Genomic DNA, 14,765 nt, shown 5'->3' with positions numbered 1-14,765 from the left:
ACGTATCATGCATCTAAATGCATTAATTAAATATTTTAAGTGTTTACTTTTTTTGTGAAACATTACTATGTTATAGTACCCTCTAGGAAAACCGATGACAAAAAGACAAAATGTTACAATCTCACACTTGCAAACTAAATGAAAACCAGAAGTCTCTGTCGAGACTGAAGCTCTACTGGTTTGTACTTATAGCCAAGGAAGAGAAAAGTACTTAAGCAGTTGGAAATTGAAACTTTTCAACAGCAATAAATAGAAAAATGATCCTTGATTAAGTCTCTTTATGTTCTTAGTGTAGTCTACTTGCATGCCACATCATATTTTAATCAGACTAAAACTGTATTTGGAGTAGCATTTTGAGAGTATTTAACAGAAATTTCTATTTTTAGTAACCATGGCAACACCATTCATTGAAGTGAAAAACTGATACACAGAATTATGTACCTTAGTGTAGTCTACTTGTGTGCCAAGTTATATTGAAATAAGACCAAAACTGTAGGAGGAGTAGCATTTTGAAAGAATTTCACAGAAATTTCTATTTTTAGTAACCACTTCAACACCATTCATCGAAATCAAAAACCGATACACAGAATTATGTATCTTAGTGTAGTCTACTTGTGTGTCAAGTTATATTGAAATCAGACCAAAACTGTAGGAGGAGTAGCATTTTGAAAAATTGTTTACAGACAGACAGACGGACAGACGATGGACGCATTACTATTGCATAAGCTCTTCTGGTCTCTGACCAGTAGAGCTAAAAACCTGGACGTGTTTGTAAAATCTGACCAGCTATGTTCAGCCAACCAAATCATGGACATTTAAACCATAAATGTTTCGTACAAATGATTCCTGCAGATCACACGCCAAATGCGCCCATCTTCTTTCAAAATAAGCTTAATTCAATTCAAATTCAACATACATTTCAAAACCTACCTACTTTTTACAAAAATATAAAACACAGACTTTTAAGGTCCTAAAAAATCATCTTTTTTTTTTTTTTTTTTTTTACAAAAAACAAGGCAGCCGATTTCATTCCATATTTCTTCCATTGTACAAATTTTTTGCTGATCTAATCAATCTGTGCAGATTTACTATCATCCCAATAACAGCGTGTCACTTTGCTTGATCGACCGTGGTAAAAATTTTACAAATTGATTACCATATCATTCATCGATTGGATGTTTGGTTTGAATGAAATCAATACTACTTTGCATATAAAAAACAGAATCCAACAATACCCGATAACACTGACCAATCGTATTGAATGATTGTTTTCCAGCGCAGCATTTGTAACCGGAAACACGTGGTCAGTCAAAGCCTGTTTACTGTTCACCCAAAAGCAGGGGTCACATTTGTTGTGATTTGACCGAAAGGAGTTAATTCTGATAAGTATGAGAATATTTAAAGCATGAAATAAGTATTAAAAGGCTATACTTTAAAATTATTATAATATATAATTATTATATTGTAGCGATCAATTCCATCATTATAAGGATAAAAACTTGCTTTGTCTCTCCACATGTGATTTATTGTTTACTGCATTCTCGTGAACAATCATTCAATACGATTGGTCAGTATTGTAAGTGGTATTGCTGGGTTCTGTATTTCATATGCAAAGTAGTATTGCTTTCAGTGAAATCAAACATCCAATCGATGAGTAAAATAGTAATCATCATGTGAAACTTTACCACGCTTTATCAAGCAAAGTGACATGCTGTTATTGGAATGATAGTACCTATAATGGGTAATGCCCATATAAAAGTCATAGTACTAAGTAGAGGTCCATTTAAAAATTTAAATATGCAGAATTACAAATCTTTCATAAATAAAGATCCTAGGCCATATTAAATACAACAACAATTTCTATTTTGTCAGCTGTCAAAATCACAACATTTGCAGGATTTAAAACGATAGGTGAATGGTAATTGAATGCTGGTCCTGATCAGAATCAAGACAAAGAAAAACAGAAATTACAGAAAAATCAAGGCAGTGGTTACAATGTAAAAAATTGGGGCAGGTGAGCATCTAGGATTTTTTAATTTAAGCTTTATGACCCAGTTATCCAGTTTTGTGTGTGTGTGTGTGGGGGGGGGGGGGGGGGGGGTGGTGGTCAAAATCTAAGGAGCAAGCAGATGCTAAGCACAGAAAGAAATTGAAATGGCCTAATTCAGAAATGGCACAATGCAGTAATGGGGCACAGTGCCATGCAAAATGGAGACATGAAATTTTCTGGTTCAAGTGCATTAATCTACACAGGTTGGGACCACTCGCCCATATTGGATATAATAGTCCGTTTGGGATATAATATCCCAAATGGGATGAAAATTTCTATTTTGGCAATTAATATCATAAATTAGTGTTGTAAAATCGGACAAATTTTACAATCGATTATCAAATTGAATCGGAAGGACACAATCGATTATATAATCGATAATTTGAACTATCTAAAAAGGTTTTCGAAAGCCAAATAAACTCCAAACTTTAGATTGTGTTGCACCAGGATATGGATATAATTTAGATAGAATGTTCTATTGTTAAAATTTAAGGATAGAATGCGCTCCGTGTATTCACAATGTAGCAAAGTAAACACTGGCGATAACTCACACTAGTGCATTTCCTATGAACAATCAAGAGAGTTCCAAACTTAAACATGGCGTGTAAATTTGAAGCGAGAAAAACCGTTGAGAAAATTAGTTGAATTTTCGTCTTTATTTAGAATAAACTTTAGGTTTAAATACTTACGCAGCCCCAAAAAGGTTTTTTTTTTATATTAATTTATTACTATTTTCAGTGCAAATCCGTTTGTATCCTTCAAAATCATTTCGGAGCGATTCTGCGATTTTTTGCTACATTGCGAGTATATGGGTGGTATTCTAACTGTGGTGAGGGCTTGTCCCGAGACAAAATTAGATTATTCTAACTAGATAAAATTCGGCGTCAACCTCTTCACCATGCACGTTCGCCATTTTGTTTACCGCCGATTAGAGTGACGTCCATTTGGTGAATATAAAAGTTTAACCTGCTCGGCTTGAAAAATATAGCGATCTATCGATGATAATATTTACAATCGATTGTCGCCGATCTGGGCCTTTAAACAACGATTTTTCGATAGTTGGCGACTATCATAACAACACTATCATAAATTCACATCAATACACTTAAAAAGGAATAACTTTTGGCATGAAAGTTTTTCTTCAACCCTACAGTTTGTACGATTGATCCCCAAGAAGTTATGGAACTTACGAGGGATCAATCTCGTAAACAATGGGCGTACTGTTACAGAAAAACTTGTCAACCAAAAGTTATTCCTTTTTAAGTATCCTGATGCAGATTTTATATTTATAGCCAAAATAAAAACTTTCATTTTTTGCACTGTAAATTAATATCCCATTTGGGATATTATATCCCAAACGGAATATTCTATCCCATTTGGGTGAGTGGTCCTAACCTGTTTATACAGTCAGAGCTATCATAAAGTATCAGTAATAGGAGGTAGATGACTGCATATTATGTCAGATATGATGCCTGAAGCAATTAATCCAATATCATTGATGTACATTGAAGGTTTTCTACAATGCAGAGATCTGTAGCTCTCTGGCTTATCAGTCCGAATTTTCTCAACCAGAGCTGCAGCTAAGCCCTTTAAGTTTTTGTCCATGAATCAAAAACTACACGAGCTTTTAATTCTTCTTCAAAACATGCAAATCTGACACAAAAATATTTGGATTTTTTAACATTTTAGAATGATCCCAATGCATTTTATCTCATCCTCTTATTCAATTTTTTTCTAATCAGTATGACAGTCTCAAAATGAAAAGCATCTTATTGTGGTCGTTATAACAAGGCAATTATAAACCAACACTGCCATCTTAATTTATAATGGCACAAATGAAACATTTGTCAAGTTACAGACTAACATCAACGGTGTGTAAACTCATCATCCCCCCTTTTCTCCTGATTCAGATTGTCATAATTACTATAGATTGAAATAGCTATATCAACGTTCAAAAAAAATAGTGATAAACGTTTTGGGGCATTTTTGGTAGAATTTTATTCAGACAATATAGCTGAAAATATACATACTTTAGCCAGCTTCACTGGTTGTAACTTATCCATGCTTGGAGTATGGACGAAAAAGGACCGGAACAGGTTGACACGCACGGAGCTCAAATTAGATATAATGTGTTTCTCGATCCCGATTGATAATTGAGATCCTATACAAGTAACAGCTTTTGGTGGAGTTTTTTGATGAGCCTTCAACAGCTCACGGTTCAGATTATATACTTTAGTATTTTAGTATATGTTTAAGATATTGTGTTTTTATTTGCTAAAATGAATATGGGATAACTTACGTTTTTTAAATTTTTAAACGTTATTAATTTATTTCCGTCTCTATCTCTTTATTAAAAATTACCATTTTTTGAATGTTTTGATACATAAGTCAGGCTCCTAGTATCTCTTTTGAAAGGGACAGGGAAACCAGAAGAAATCTCAGTGAAAAAAAGAGGATCAAAGATCTCAAAGAGTCTCTTGATGATAAGAAAAATACTGTTAAAGATCCACAGAAGAATAAAATAAAACAATACTAAAAGACGAAATAATACAGTATGTTGACCAAAAGCAAGCTAAGAATTTAATAATAAAGGATCAACAAAATAATGTCTAGTAATTCCCGCTAAATCGTTAACTAAACTTGTAAACTTAACAACAGTACTTCAGCACTCTTAGTCAACCCGTCCCTATCCCTCTCACATTAGCCTAAATTAATTGTGCATAATGTACAAATTAAGAAAGGTTATTTTTGTCTCATTATTATTCATCTTTTATCACAGTTTTTAAGTTTACCTGACCACGAAAGAAATATATAAAAGTACTTTTTGTATCATAATTTTTGAAAATTCTTGTACATATCTCTCACCTTTCAGTTTCATTATTTCCAGTGTTTAATACTATAGTATAACATGTGAATAGCAAAGTTGAAACTCCAGTTAAAGGAGATTGAATTTTGAATTCTCTCGGAAGAATACGAATAGATAGAGCTCAGCTGAGGAAAGCTATAACATGCACTTGATTAAGAGGTCCATGCGCGGATCTAGAGGAAGATCGGGGGGCTCAGTACCCCCCCTCCCCCTGGAATTTGCAGGCTTATTCTAAAGGATGAGGTGACTTGCGGCCCCCGGTAAATTGACAAAAAATAAAATGTCTATATTTTACTCAAATTTGTATATGTAACTAATCACTGATATGTGTACCTTCATAGAATACTATTTTTAACAAAAATAGAAACGTGGTTTGAAAGATATTGATCCTTTATTGAGGTAGGGCTATCATGTTAACATCCAATTCCCATTGCATTTTAACCCCGCCCCACTCTTTGAAGCCCTTAAAATATGCGAGCGCAGGTAGGTACAATTTTCTCCTTTGGCTGGTCACTGTATTTTATTGAAATCTATCTATATGCAAAAGAAGAAAATTGTACCTAACTGCGCTCACATGCTGTTTTTTAAAAAATTGTAAAATCTAGCTGGCCTTTCCCATTATGAACAGATCGACGGAACAAGATTTTCTGACGTAGAACAAATTCATACGCTAATCGAGGCACTGGCGATACTTTCTAACTGACCAATCAGCTGAATGAAATTCGTTACGAGTGAGTACCACAAAAATACTATGGAAACATGCTTGGAATTTTACTGCTTTTAGAATTTTTTTATGCATTTGAGTCACAGATTAGACACGAATCTACATATGTACAATTTCGAGCCGAGATGGCAGTAAAATTTATATACATTTACAAACGATTGATAAATATACATTAGTTTAAAGGTTTTGTAGCGTGTTTGGTGAGCAATTCGCTAGGTCTACGCGTAATCCCGATTATCAGTGAATACAAGTTTCATGTGCATTTCTTGTCCTAAAAAACGTAATGCTGAAAATCCATGCGTATTATTGAATATGAACAGTCTTGGCTGACCATTATAAAAGTTTGAAAAATAGAAAACGATAACAGGTAAATTGACCTAAACCACGTGTCTGAGATAAAATGTAAAGGTAGTAAACCAGCATGTTTTGTTGTTCTGTCATCGGATTGGACAATGACTATGTCCGAAATACATGTATTAACATTAGCCATATAAGGTCGTCTTCTCGGACACGCATATCCCTCTATTGTACTAAGACCCGCCCATTCTCTTGCCATAAAAGAACATATTCTCACAAACCTGGCAAAATGTACTGTGATAGGGTCTAAACAAGAGGCCCATGGGCCACATCGCTCACCTGAGAAGCTTTGACAATTCTGTCCTTTACTAGATTTCCCCCTTGTAATACAAATTGTGACCCCACCCTACCCCACTGATCATAATTTAGACAATTTGAAATCTACACTACCCCAGGATGCTTCCATATAAGTTTCAGCTTTTCTAGCCCAGTTGTTATTAAGAAGAAGATTTTCAAAGATTTTTCCTATATATTTCTATGTAAAACTTTGATTCCCCATTGTGGCCCCGCCCAATCCCCGGGGGTCATGATTTGAACAATTTAGAATCTACACTACCCCAGGGTGCTTCCACATAAGTTTCAGCTTTTCTGGCCCAGTGGTTCTTAAGAAGAAGATTTTTTAATGACCCCACCCTATTTTTGTCTTTTCTTGATTATCTCCCCTTGTGAAGGGACTTGGCCCTTCATTTTAACAATTTAAATTCCCCTTTACCCAAGGATGCTTTGTACCAAGTTTGGTCAAAATTGGCCCAGTGGTTCTTGAGAAGAAGTCGAAAATGTGAAAAGTTTACGGACGGACAGACGGACGGACGGACGACGGACAAAATGTGATCAGAAAAGCTCACTTGAGCCTTCGGCTCAGGTGAGCTAAAAATCGAAGATAATGCAGTATTCTTTATATTTAAAATATGTTTGAACTATTGAAACTATTCAAAAGGCGTCGTATTTATTCACTCATGTTTGAAAACAACCAACATTGCTGTAGATTAAATAACATTCGTCGTGGAAAAAGGGGCCCCAGATAAGAGTTAAGTCACCTCATCCTTTATATATCAGAGCAAGAAAAAGTTACCTTGGACCCCCCCTTGGAAAACACAGACCCCCCCCTCCTTGGTAAACGCGAATTTACATGTTAAATCGATATGAAAAGTCAAAGGTTTGAAGCATTAGAAGACATCGACTACTATCCCCCCCCCCCCCGAAATAGTTTTGTTGGTTTTTGACGTTTGAGCGATTTTTGGGGCTTGTCAAGAAATTTCTGGCTTAGATTTTTTTTTTTGGACTGGGGTGGACCCCCCCAAAATTCTGGAATCGCACCTGAGGTAGTGTCACTGAGGTCATTAATTTTAAAATTTGCTTCCTTGCCTATTATACTAAATGAACTTACTAAATTTACCATTTGAAATAATTAGAAGATGAGAAATTGGTCGCTGAATCAATGCGTTTTTTTTTTTTTTTTTTTTTTTTTTGCAGTATCAATATAGCTCTAGCTATTCTAATGTCAGAACCCGACACAAGATTCTTGTTCGTAATATAAGCACTGCATGCGTTTCATTATTAATTGCTAGATACCCAGGAACAAATATGAAAATTTTAAAGAAAGAGTGCATTTCCACCATTTTAAAATCAGTAAAATTCTACTCTGAAACTAGAAGCCCCGACCCAAGATTAACATTTTTGGAAATATCTTTCTCATCCGAACTATGCACCTATATACCTGCTTAATACCCACAGGCAGCAAGAAAAGAAGATTTTTCATAAGTATAATTTGTGCATTTTCAAAGCTCCACGTACCCTAGCTAACACTATAACCCCTGACCACGGGAGAGACACCCTTGTTCATAATAACCGAAAACAACGTTTCTTTGCTTAATACCAAGAGTATAGGCGATTTTAAAAAGAATTTATGCATTTTTAACTATGTAATCAAACGCAACCCCTCTCCATCTACGAGAACTCCCGACCTTTTGGGCCGCAAATTTTACAATTTTGGAAGTGGCACATTTGCCATCATAACTACATGCCCGTAGTTTAACTGATAAATATACATGGGAGAGGGGGAGATTTGTATAATTATGGCGGTCAGACTGGTTCGCTTGTCGATGGGCAGCTCTGTTGATCAGTTGGTGGAGTACCTGATTGGATATTCAGGGGGATTAGGGTCCAATCCCGGTCTGGTCCGTCACCTCTTTTCCTCTTCTGTAACATTTCGTGCCACATCATGCCCTATAGCTGACAAGTGAAAGACCTGCCAGGAAAGAGTCTGCGTTGGGGTACTAGTATTTGTGGGCTGATTAAAAACTCTGAATGGTTGAAGTTAGATTGCCGCTGACCAGATAGCTCAGTTAGCGGTACATCTGACTGGAGAATCGGTGGCGTGGGGGTGGGGGGTCACGGTAGTCTAGTGGCAGAGCGCTCGCTTCGTGATCGGGAGGCCTGGGTTCGATTCTCGTTCGCGGCGCAGCGTCAAAACCCAAGACGGAAACGTAGATAGTGACTGTTCCTTCGCCAAGCGCTCGGGATTAGAAGAGAAGGTCTTTCGGATATGACCTTAAAAACGTATAGGTCCCGTGTCACGGTAGGCGCTGGTACGATAAAGAACCCTCACTGCTCAATAACCATGAGTGTCAAGTAAAGGTCAAAATTTGAAGCCCATACGGTGACGTCTCTAAGTGTACGAGTGAAAAATTCTCGAATGAGACGTTAAATAATATAGAATCAACTGGGGGGGGGGGGGGATTTGGATCTCGGTCTGGCCCGTCAAATTTTTCTCCTGTCCCGTTTCATGATTAATCGAACTCTGCCTTATCGATAGTATCACAATGTGATGATGCTGCTGCAGTGGCACAAGGAAGGGAAAGCGATGACAACGGTTGGTAATGATGGCATTATAGTATCACTGTATGGCAACTATATGAAGCGATCCGTCATGCTACTACACCATCCTCACAACAACATTGTCTCGCTATTGCCATCACACTACACCATCAGCATTGAATCAATGCTTGATGGCTTCCATCTTCCCAAGTCGAGAGTTTCTGATCCGCGGATCAGAAACTCTCGACTTGGGAAGATGGATGGCGCCAAAGTACACTATATTTGAACATATCGGGATTCAATAAATACGACACGTATCGTACAGATAGTGTGGAATTCAGATAGCCACATCGTTAACTATCATACCAATTGACTAAAAGTCGGAGGCATAATTATCTGGTGGCACAATGACAATGTAGCGAGGACGCCACAGTGCGACAGTACTAATGCACTGACAAGTGCAATAGCACTTATGCACTGACAAGTGCAATAGCACTTATGCACTGACAAGTGCAATGGTACTAATGCACTGACAATTATGCAACGAAGATGTCGCAATATTATTAATCATAAAACTAGGAAGCATGCAAAAGCCAACACCACTTCATCATCGTACGATTATTTCTTCGCTTTGGTATATCAAGGTTGCTCTTTAATTAGCTGCAGAACTGTAGCTCTCCGAAAAAATACATATTGACAGCCGGGAGAGCTACTATGTCACCCATTAAAAAAACTGTATATTTATTGCGCACAAAAAAGTGCGCAAGGTTCTGGGTTAATTCTTTAAAATTCTTACCTCAATTGCAAAAAAGCTAGATTTCAAAAAAGTCCTTACTCCTTTGTCAAGTACTCTCGTAGTTTACATCAGTACGAAGTGTGTTGGACCGAATCATCTTACAAACCAAAATGGGAGTATCAACAGACGAAATTTTCAATGATCTCAATTTCAGGGCCAGGAGGGCTATTAAAAACAATTATAAGCAATGTTTTTTTTGTGGAAACAGTGTCAGAATATTTTAGGAACACACGGTTAGTAATATTTTGAGACGACAGTTTTAAAAACATGGGGAAATAAACCGAAAAACAGCGCACTTTTTTGTGCGCAATAAATACACAGTTTTTTCAATGGGTGGCACTGTAGCTCTCCGGTCTGTCAATATGTATTTTTTTTCGGAGAGCTACAGTTCTACAGCTACTCTTTAATTAGTGCCAACACATCATTGTCATGACAATGTCCCGCCATCGCATCGTTGTCATCTACCTATTGCACAGCGCTTCATCTTTATCCCACCATCTTTGTTTATCCCACCATCTCCTAACAATAAAAGTATATTTGTGTCATTGCACTATATATAATTACTGACTTATCTCTTTGGTGAATGAACTTAGATGATGCTTATTCAGGCATGCTTTGGATGCTAGATCTGGCCTATGTTTTTTCAGATTATGGACCAGATTTGGTGCAAAATTTCCATAGGTGTTTGAAATACCAGATTTTTAAGCCTTTACAGCCCTTGTTTTTCGATTTATTTCTCCATGTTTTTAAAACTGTCGTCTCAAAATATTACTAACCGTATGTTCCTAACATATTCTGACACTGTTTCCACAAAAAACATTGCTTATAATTGTTTTTAATAGCCCTCCTAGCCCTGAAGTTGAGATCATTGAAAATTTCGTCTATTGATACTCCCATTTTGGTTTGTAAGATGATTCGGTCCAACACGCTTCGTACTGATGTAAACTACGAGAGTACTTGACAAAGGAGTAAGGACTTTTTTGAAATCTAGCTTTTTTGCAATTGAGGTAAGAATTTTAAAGAATTAACCCAGAACCTTGTGCACTTTTTTGTGAGCAATAAATATACAGTTTTTTTTAATGGCTGACACTGTAGCTCTCCAGGCTGTCAATATGTAGTTTCTCGGAGAGCTACAGTTCTGCAGCTACATTGAAATTTGCTTGCGGAACATTACTTTTTGGGATACAAACTGCAAGGCATACTTTGAATGTTGGATCTTTTCAAGATGAGTGACCATTTTCCTGACATAAACATTTCTCTTGGAGCATAATAAGTTCAAATTTGACTCTACATTATCTCAGAATGCTTGCAATGAAATATATGATGATAACGAACAGTTTTCAAGCTCAAAAGTCCATTCAAACAACACAAATAAAGAGCAAGTGAATACAGGCCTTTAAAACATCAGATCGAGAATTCATATTTGGTATGCATACTCTTTCAAATGACACTAAGTTCGAACTTTGTTGCCGCCTGGTGCATAGTGTTTCACAAATACATCCTGCTCTATTAATTACTGTTGCAAAGTTTCAAGTCCAACAATTTTTTCCCTCTTCCTTTCTTATGAATAGAACCCAGCAGAGCTACAGTCTCAACAGAGACATCTGGTTACTGAAAGTATTTGTCATTAAATCATGTACTGGTACTTAAGAAGTTTTATATAATATCACAAACATGTATATTTTAAACAAATATTCTCCATCAATTTATACATTATCATGTATGTTTAAAAATATTTTGCCAACTAAATGAAAAGGAAAAATAATGAAGTGATACTACTATCAAACACAACAATACATTTATTTCTTCATGAAAGAATTGTTCTTATACATGGATGTTAATTCACAATAAGATACATCACAGCACTGAAATATTATTCCTTGAAGCAATGAAATATTTCTTAACCAATGAAATATCATTTCCTGTTTGTCCACAAGAGGAGTCCTGCAAGGTGCATCTCTTTATATAAACGTAAATAAATAAACTGTTCACTTTCTTCGACCTCCTCCACCATTGGCCAGAATAATGGCAATTCTGATGAAAATATTAATTGTGTCCATGTAAATTCCAAGGCATCTGAAAAAGAATCATCAGAACTGTTATTCTTTTTTTTTTCTTATGAAAGTTAAAAAACTCGAATATGACTAACAAGAAAGATATAGAAAAATAATTCTTTCACCTTCAGTTAATATAGTAAGTAGAATTACATGTAGTATAAACATAAAATATGAAGTGACCATTTCTCAATTTAGATATACAAAATTATTAAAAGAATTCAAAAATCATGTACTGTGGTGCATAGTTGGTAATTCATTTATAAAAGAAGTCTTGCTATATATCTCAAGATCAAAGTTTAAAAATAGCATTTACTAAATTATTCTAAAAGACCCCCCCCCCCCCCCCCAAGTTATGTGAGTGTAAGTTTCTCATCTCAGACTCAGGATTAACTTGACTTTCCTACACTGTTCAAGCGCTGACTTACGCATTGATAGGGTCAAACTTGTGTGCACTGTACACGGGGTGGCTCTCTGCCCTCTTGATAACCTTCTGTGTGTCGTACAATAGGAACATGCTGAAGAGAACCAGCCCGCCATACAAACTCATAGAATACAATCCAGCTCCCAGGGCTGTAGTGGGAGGGAGAAACATGCTTCCTGTTACAGAAAAATTAATCATTAGTTTCAACATAAAGAAGTATGTTACCACTGATGAAAGAAGGATATATATAATATGTAAAAAAAAAAAAAGTATATATTCATCTAAAATATAACACTATAAAAAGTATCATGGATATGAAACCTTCATAAAGTTTACACACATTTGCAGTCTATAACACTCACCTACTGATGAAGCAAAGACAACACCCAGGCCAATAGCAAGAGGACCTCCCATGTTGAGGAATTTCTCACTGGGTGCACACATAGCAAGGGCTGATAGACCTATTCAATGAAGAAAAATCCATCTTGATTATATATAATTTATTTAGACAATTCCTCTCTTGGTATTATATATGTATTAATACTGTACTGGAAGAATTCTTACAGTGTAACATTTCACTTCTAGAAAAGAAAGCATAAAATTACAAATATTGCTGTTTTTGAGGTTAATACACTGATTAAGCCATCTGAGGCGTACAATATTCATTGAGTCTGAAGACAAAATTTGATTAATAAAGCTAAGTGAAGTATTCTGCTCTTCATGAAGTACCAGGGTAAGCTAAAAATGTTTATAATGTTAAGGTGGATATTGGATATGATAAGATCATTTACTTTATAATCAACAAATCTTTGATTTTTTACTTCTTCTCACTCACCTCCCACCACCCCTGCAGTGTACCAAGCAGCTCTGACCATCAAGGGGCCACCTAACATCGTGATGGGGGCCACAACTCCTCCGATTACAGCACTGTGTAACATCCAAGCTATATGTTTAGCTCCGAAACCCTCCTTGTACGGGATTGACTGTGTCATTATGCTGGTTCCAATCATAGCAGCTATGCTCCCAAAAATGGCCTGTGATATAAAAAATTTACTAAAATTAGGAACTCTGTAGCTAGATAAAATATAAAAAATGCATTGTAATTCATAATATAGTTTTGGCACTGGGGAAAAGAAAGTATCTAATTCTTTAGCCAAGATATGCTAATTTTTAGATCTGAAAAGCATCTGACAGAGATATAATAACCTTCTTTGTATTTGTCATTGATAAATGTTAAAGGAGATAATAAAAACAGTCATATAAATTTAAATCCTTAGTGAGGTGATTCTTACCACCCATGAATTTTTCATTGCAATATTCATGAGAGCAGGAGTTCTTGCGATGGTAACAGCAGAAAGAGCTGTTAGCCCTACACTGGCCCCAAAATAAAAGTAGGTGGAACGAATCCTCTGCTTAATTTCTTCTGACCAGAATCTATTTAAAACAATATAAAAAAAAATATCTTAAACTGTGGACTGTTCCAGAGTCAATTTTCTCCCACAGAGTTGTTGTATTTACTTACATTCTCTGATCCAATGCTGACATTTCCTTTGAAGCCAATCCATAGTAACAAAGTGATCCCAACCCTACAACAGCCGCCCCTGCAACTGCTCCTTTACCAACGCTGAAAGCTGAAACAAGAAACAACTTATACAAATGTAATATGTACACTGTGTACAGGGTTATTTTCACTCAACCGCCCCTGCAACTGCTCCTTTACCAACGCTGAAAGCTGAAACAAGACACAACTTATACACATGTAATATGTACACTGTGTACAGGGTTATTTTCACTCAAAACTTTTTTTTCACCTGTTCACATTTACAAAGAATTTTCCCCTGTTTTGAATACACCCATTCAGAGTTACATCTGTCAACATTTCTAGAGCAAAAGAAGGAAAATAAAACGTAGGCAAAAAAATTTCCTTCAAAGTATACAGTATGAAATATATTAAATTTACACTGTATTTCAAATTCTGCATTACCTGTTTCACCTGCGGGGGCAGCCAGTGTCTCCTTGATTCCTCGTCTCTGGGCTCGTTTTACACCTGACCTGGAATCCGAGGCCAGTTGCTGGACTCGGGTCCTCATACATAACTGTGGTTTATTCAGGGGCCTGCCAATGCCGGTGACAAGGCTGGTTATAGGAATCCGGCACAGTCTCGTAGCAAGCATTTTACTGCAGTTGGTGATATATCAAAGTAGGGAACCAATATTAAGAACTGAAACAGAAGAGTACATGTACTGAATTTTCAATAAACCCAACAAAGGATTTCAATTGATTTTTTTCTCTTAGACTCTTTTGTTAATCTGCAGCTTTCAGTTCATTCTAGCTTAATACAAAAAAAAAAAAAAACAACAAAAAAAAACATACTTGGTGAATGTACTATTTCTGAATGTGTTTCAAATTATTTTTGCAACAGAGTTTTTGTGCAACATATTTTCCCTTTATTATTTCCCACGGCCATCATAAAACTTTGAGCTACCAGATTTAAGCATGTATGGCTGAAATACTTGGGCAAAAATCTTAATATACTAAAATACTAAAACTATGAATAAGAGGAAATGAAAGTCCTGGAAGCTTTTGTTAATATATACTTCCATAATTTGTTATATTCACATGAGGATTTCCTCAAATTTATAGCTGGGGATCCAAGATAACTTCGCTATATCCGTGA

The 14,765-nt window shown here is 36.1% G+C and overlaps 1 protein-coding gene across 1 annotated transcript; it reads right to left on the bottom strand.

Annotated features, from left to right (window-relative positions):
• Positions 1-11,391: 11,391 nt before the first annotated feature.
• On the bottom strand, positions 11,392-14,314 carry LOC134277501 (growth hormone-inducible transmembrane protein-like). Its single transcript, XM_062759832.1, has 7 exons — positions 14,073-14,314; positions 13,611-13,719; positions 13,381-13,522; positions 12,924-13,122; positions 12,451-12,549; positions 12,093-12,264; positions 11,392-11,686 (listed from the first exon to the last, which is right to left on the bottom strand). The coding sequence occupies exons 1-7, from the start codon at positions 14,260-14,262 to the stop codon at positions 11,599-11,601; spliced, it is 999 nt and encodes a 332-aa protein (XP_062615816.1). The 5' UTR covers positions 14,263-14,314; the 3' UTR covers positions 11,392-11,598.
• Between the last annotated feature and the right edge of the window lie 451 nt (positions 14,315-14,765).

Source organism: Saccostrea cucullata, unplaced genomic scaffold, assembly GCF_032062105.1.
Source record: "Saccostrea cucullata isolate Sc308-1 unplaced genomic scaffold, CSIRO_AGI_Scuc_v1 ctg829, whole genome shotgun sequence".
Taxonomy (NCBI): Eukaryota; Metazoa; Mollusca; class Bivalvia; order Ostreida; family Ostreidae; genus Saccostrea; species Saccostrea cuccullata.
The sequence above is the reverse complement of the archived record's forward strand: the minus strand, read 5'-3'. Positions and strand labels throughout refer to the sequence as shown.

What these genes read in the sequence shown, in the direction of transcription:
- LOC134277501 (XM_062759832.1), bottom strand. Translation starts at nt 14,262, where the DNA reads ATGCTTGCTACGAGACTGTGCCGGATTCCTATAACCAGCCTTGTCACC. An exon ending in TGCCCCCGCAGGTGAAACAG is followed by an intron (nt 13,720 to 14,072) that starts GTAATGCAGAAT and finishes TTCTTGTTTCAG; the next exon opens with CTTTCAGCGTTGGTAAAGGA. An exon ending in TCAGCATTGGATCAGAGAAT is followed by an intron (nt 13,523 to 13,610) that starts GTAAGTAAATAC and finishes TGTTTTAAATAG; the next exon opens with ATTCTGGTCAGAAGAAATTA.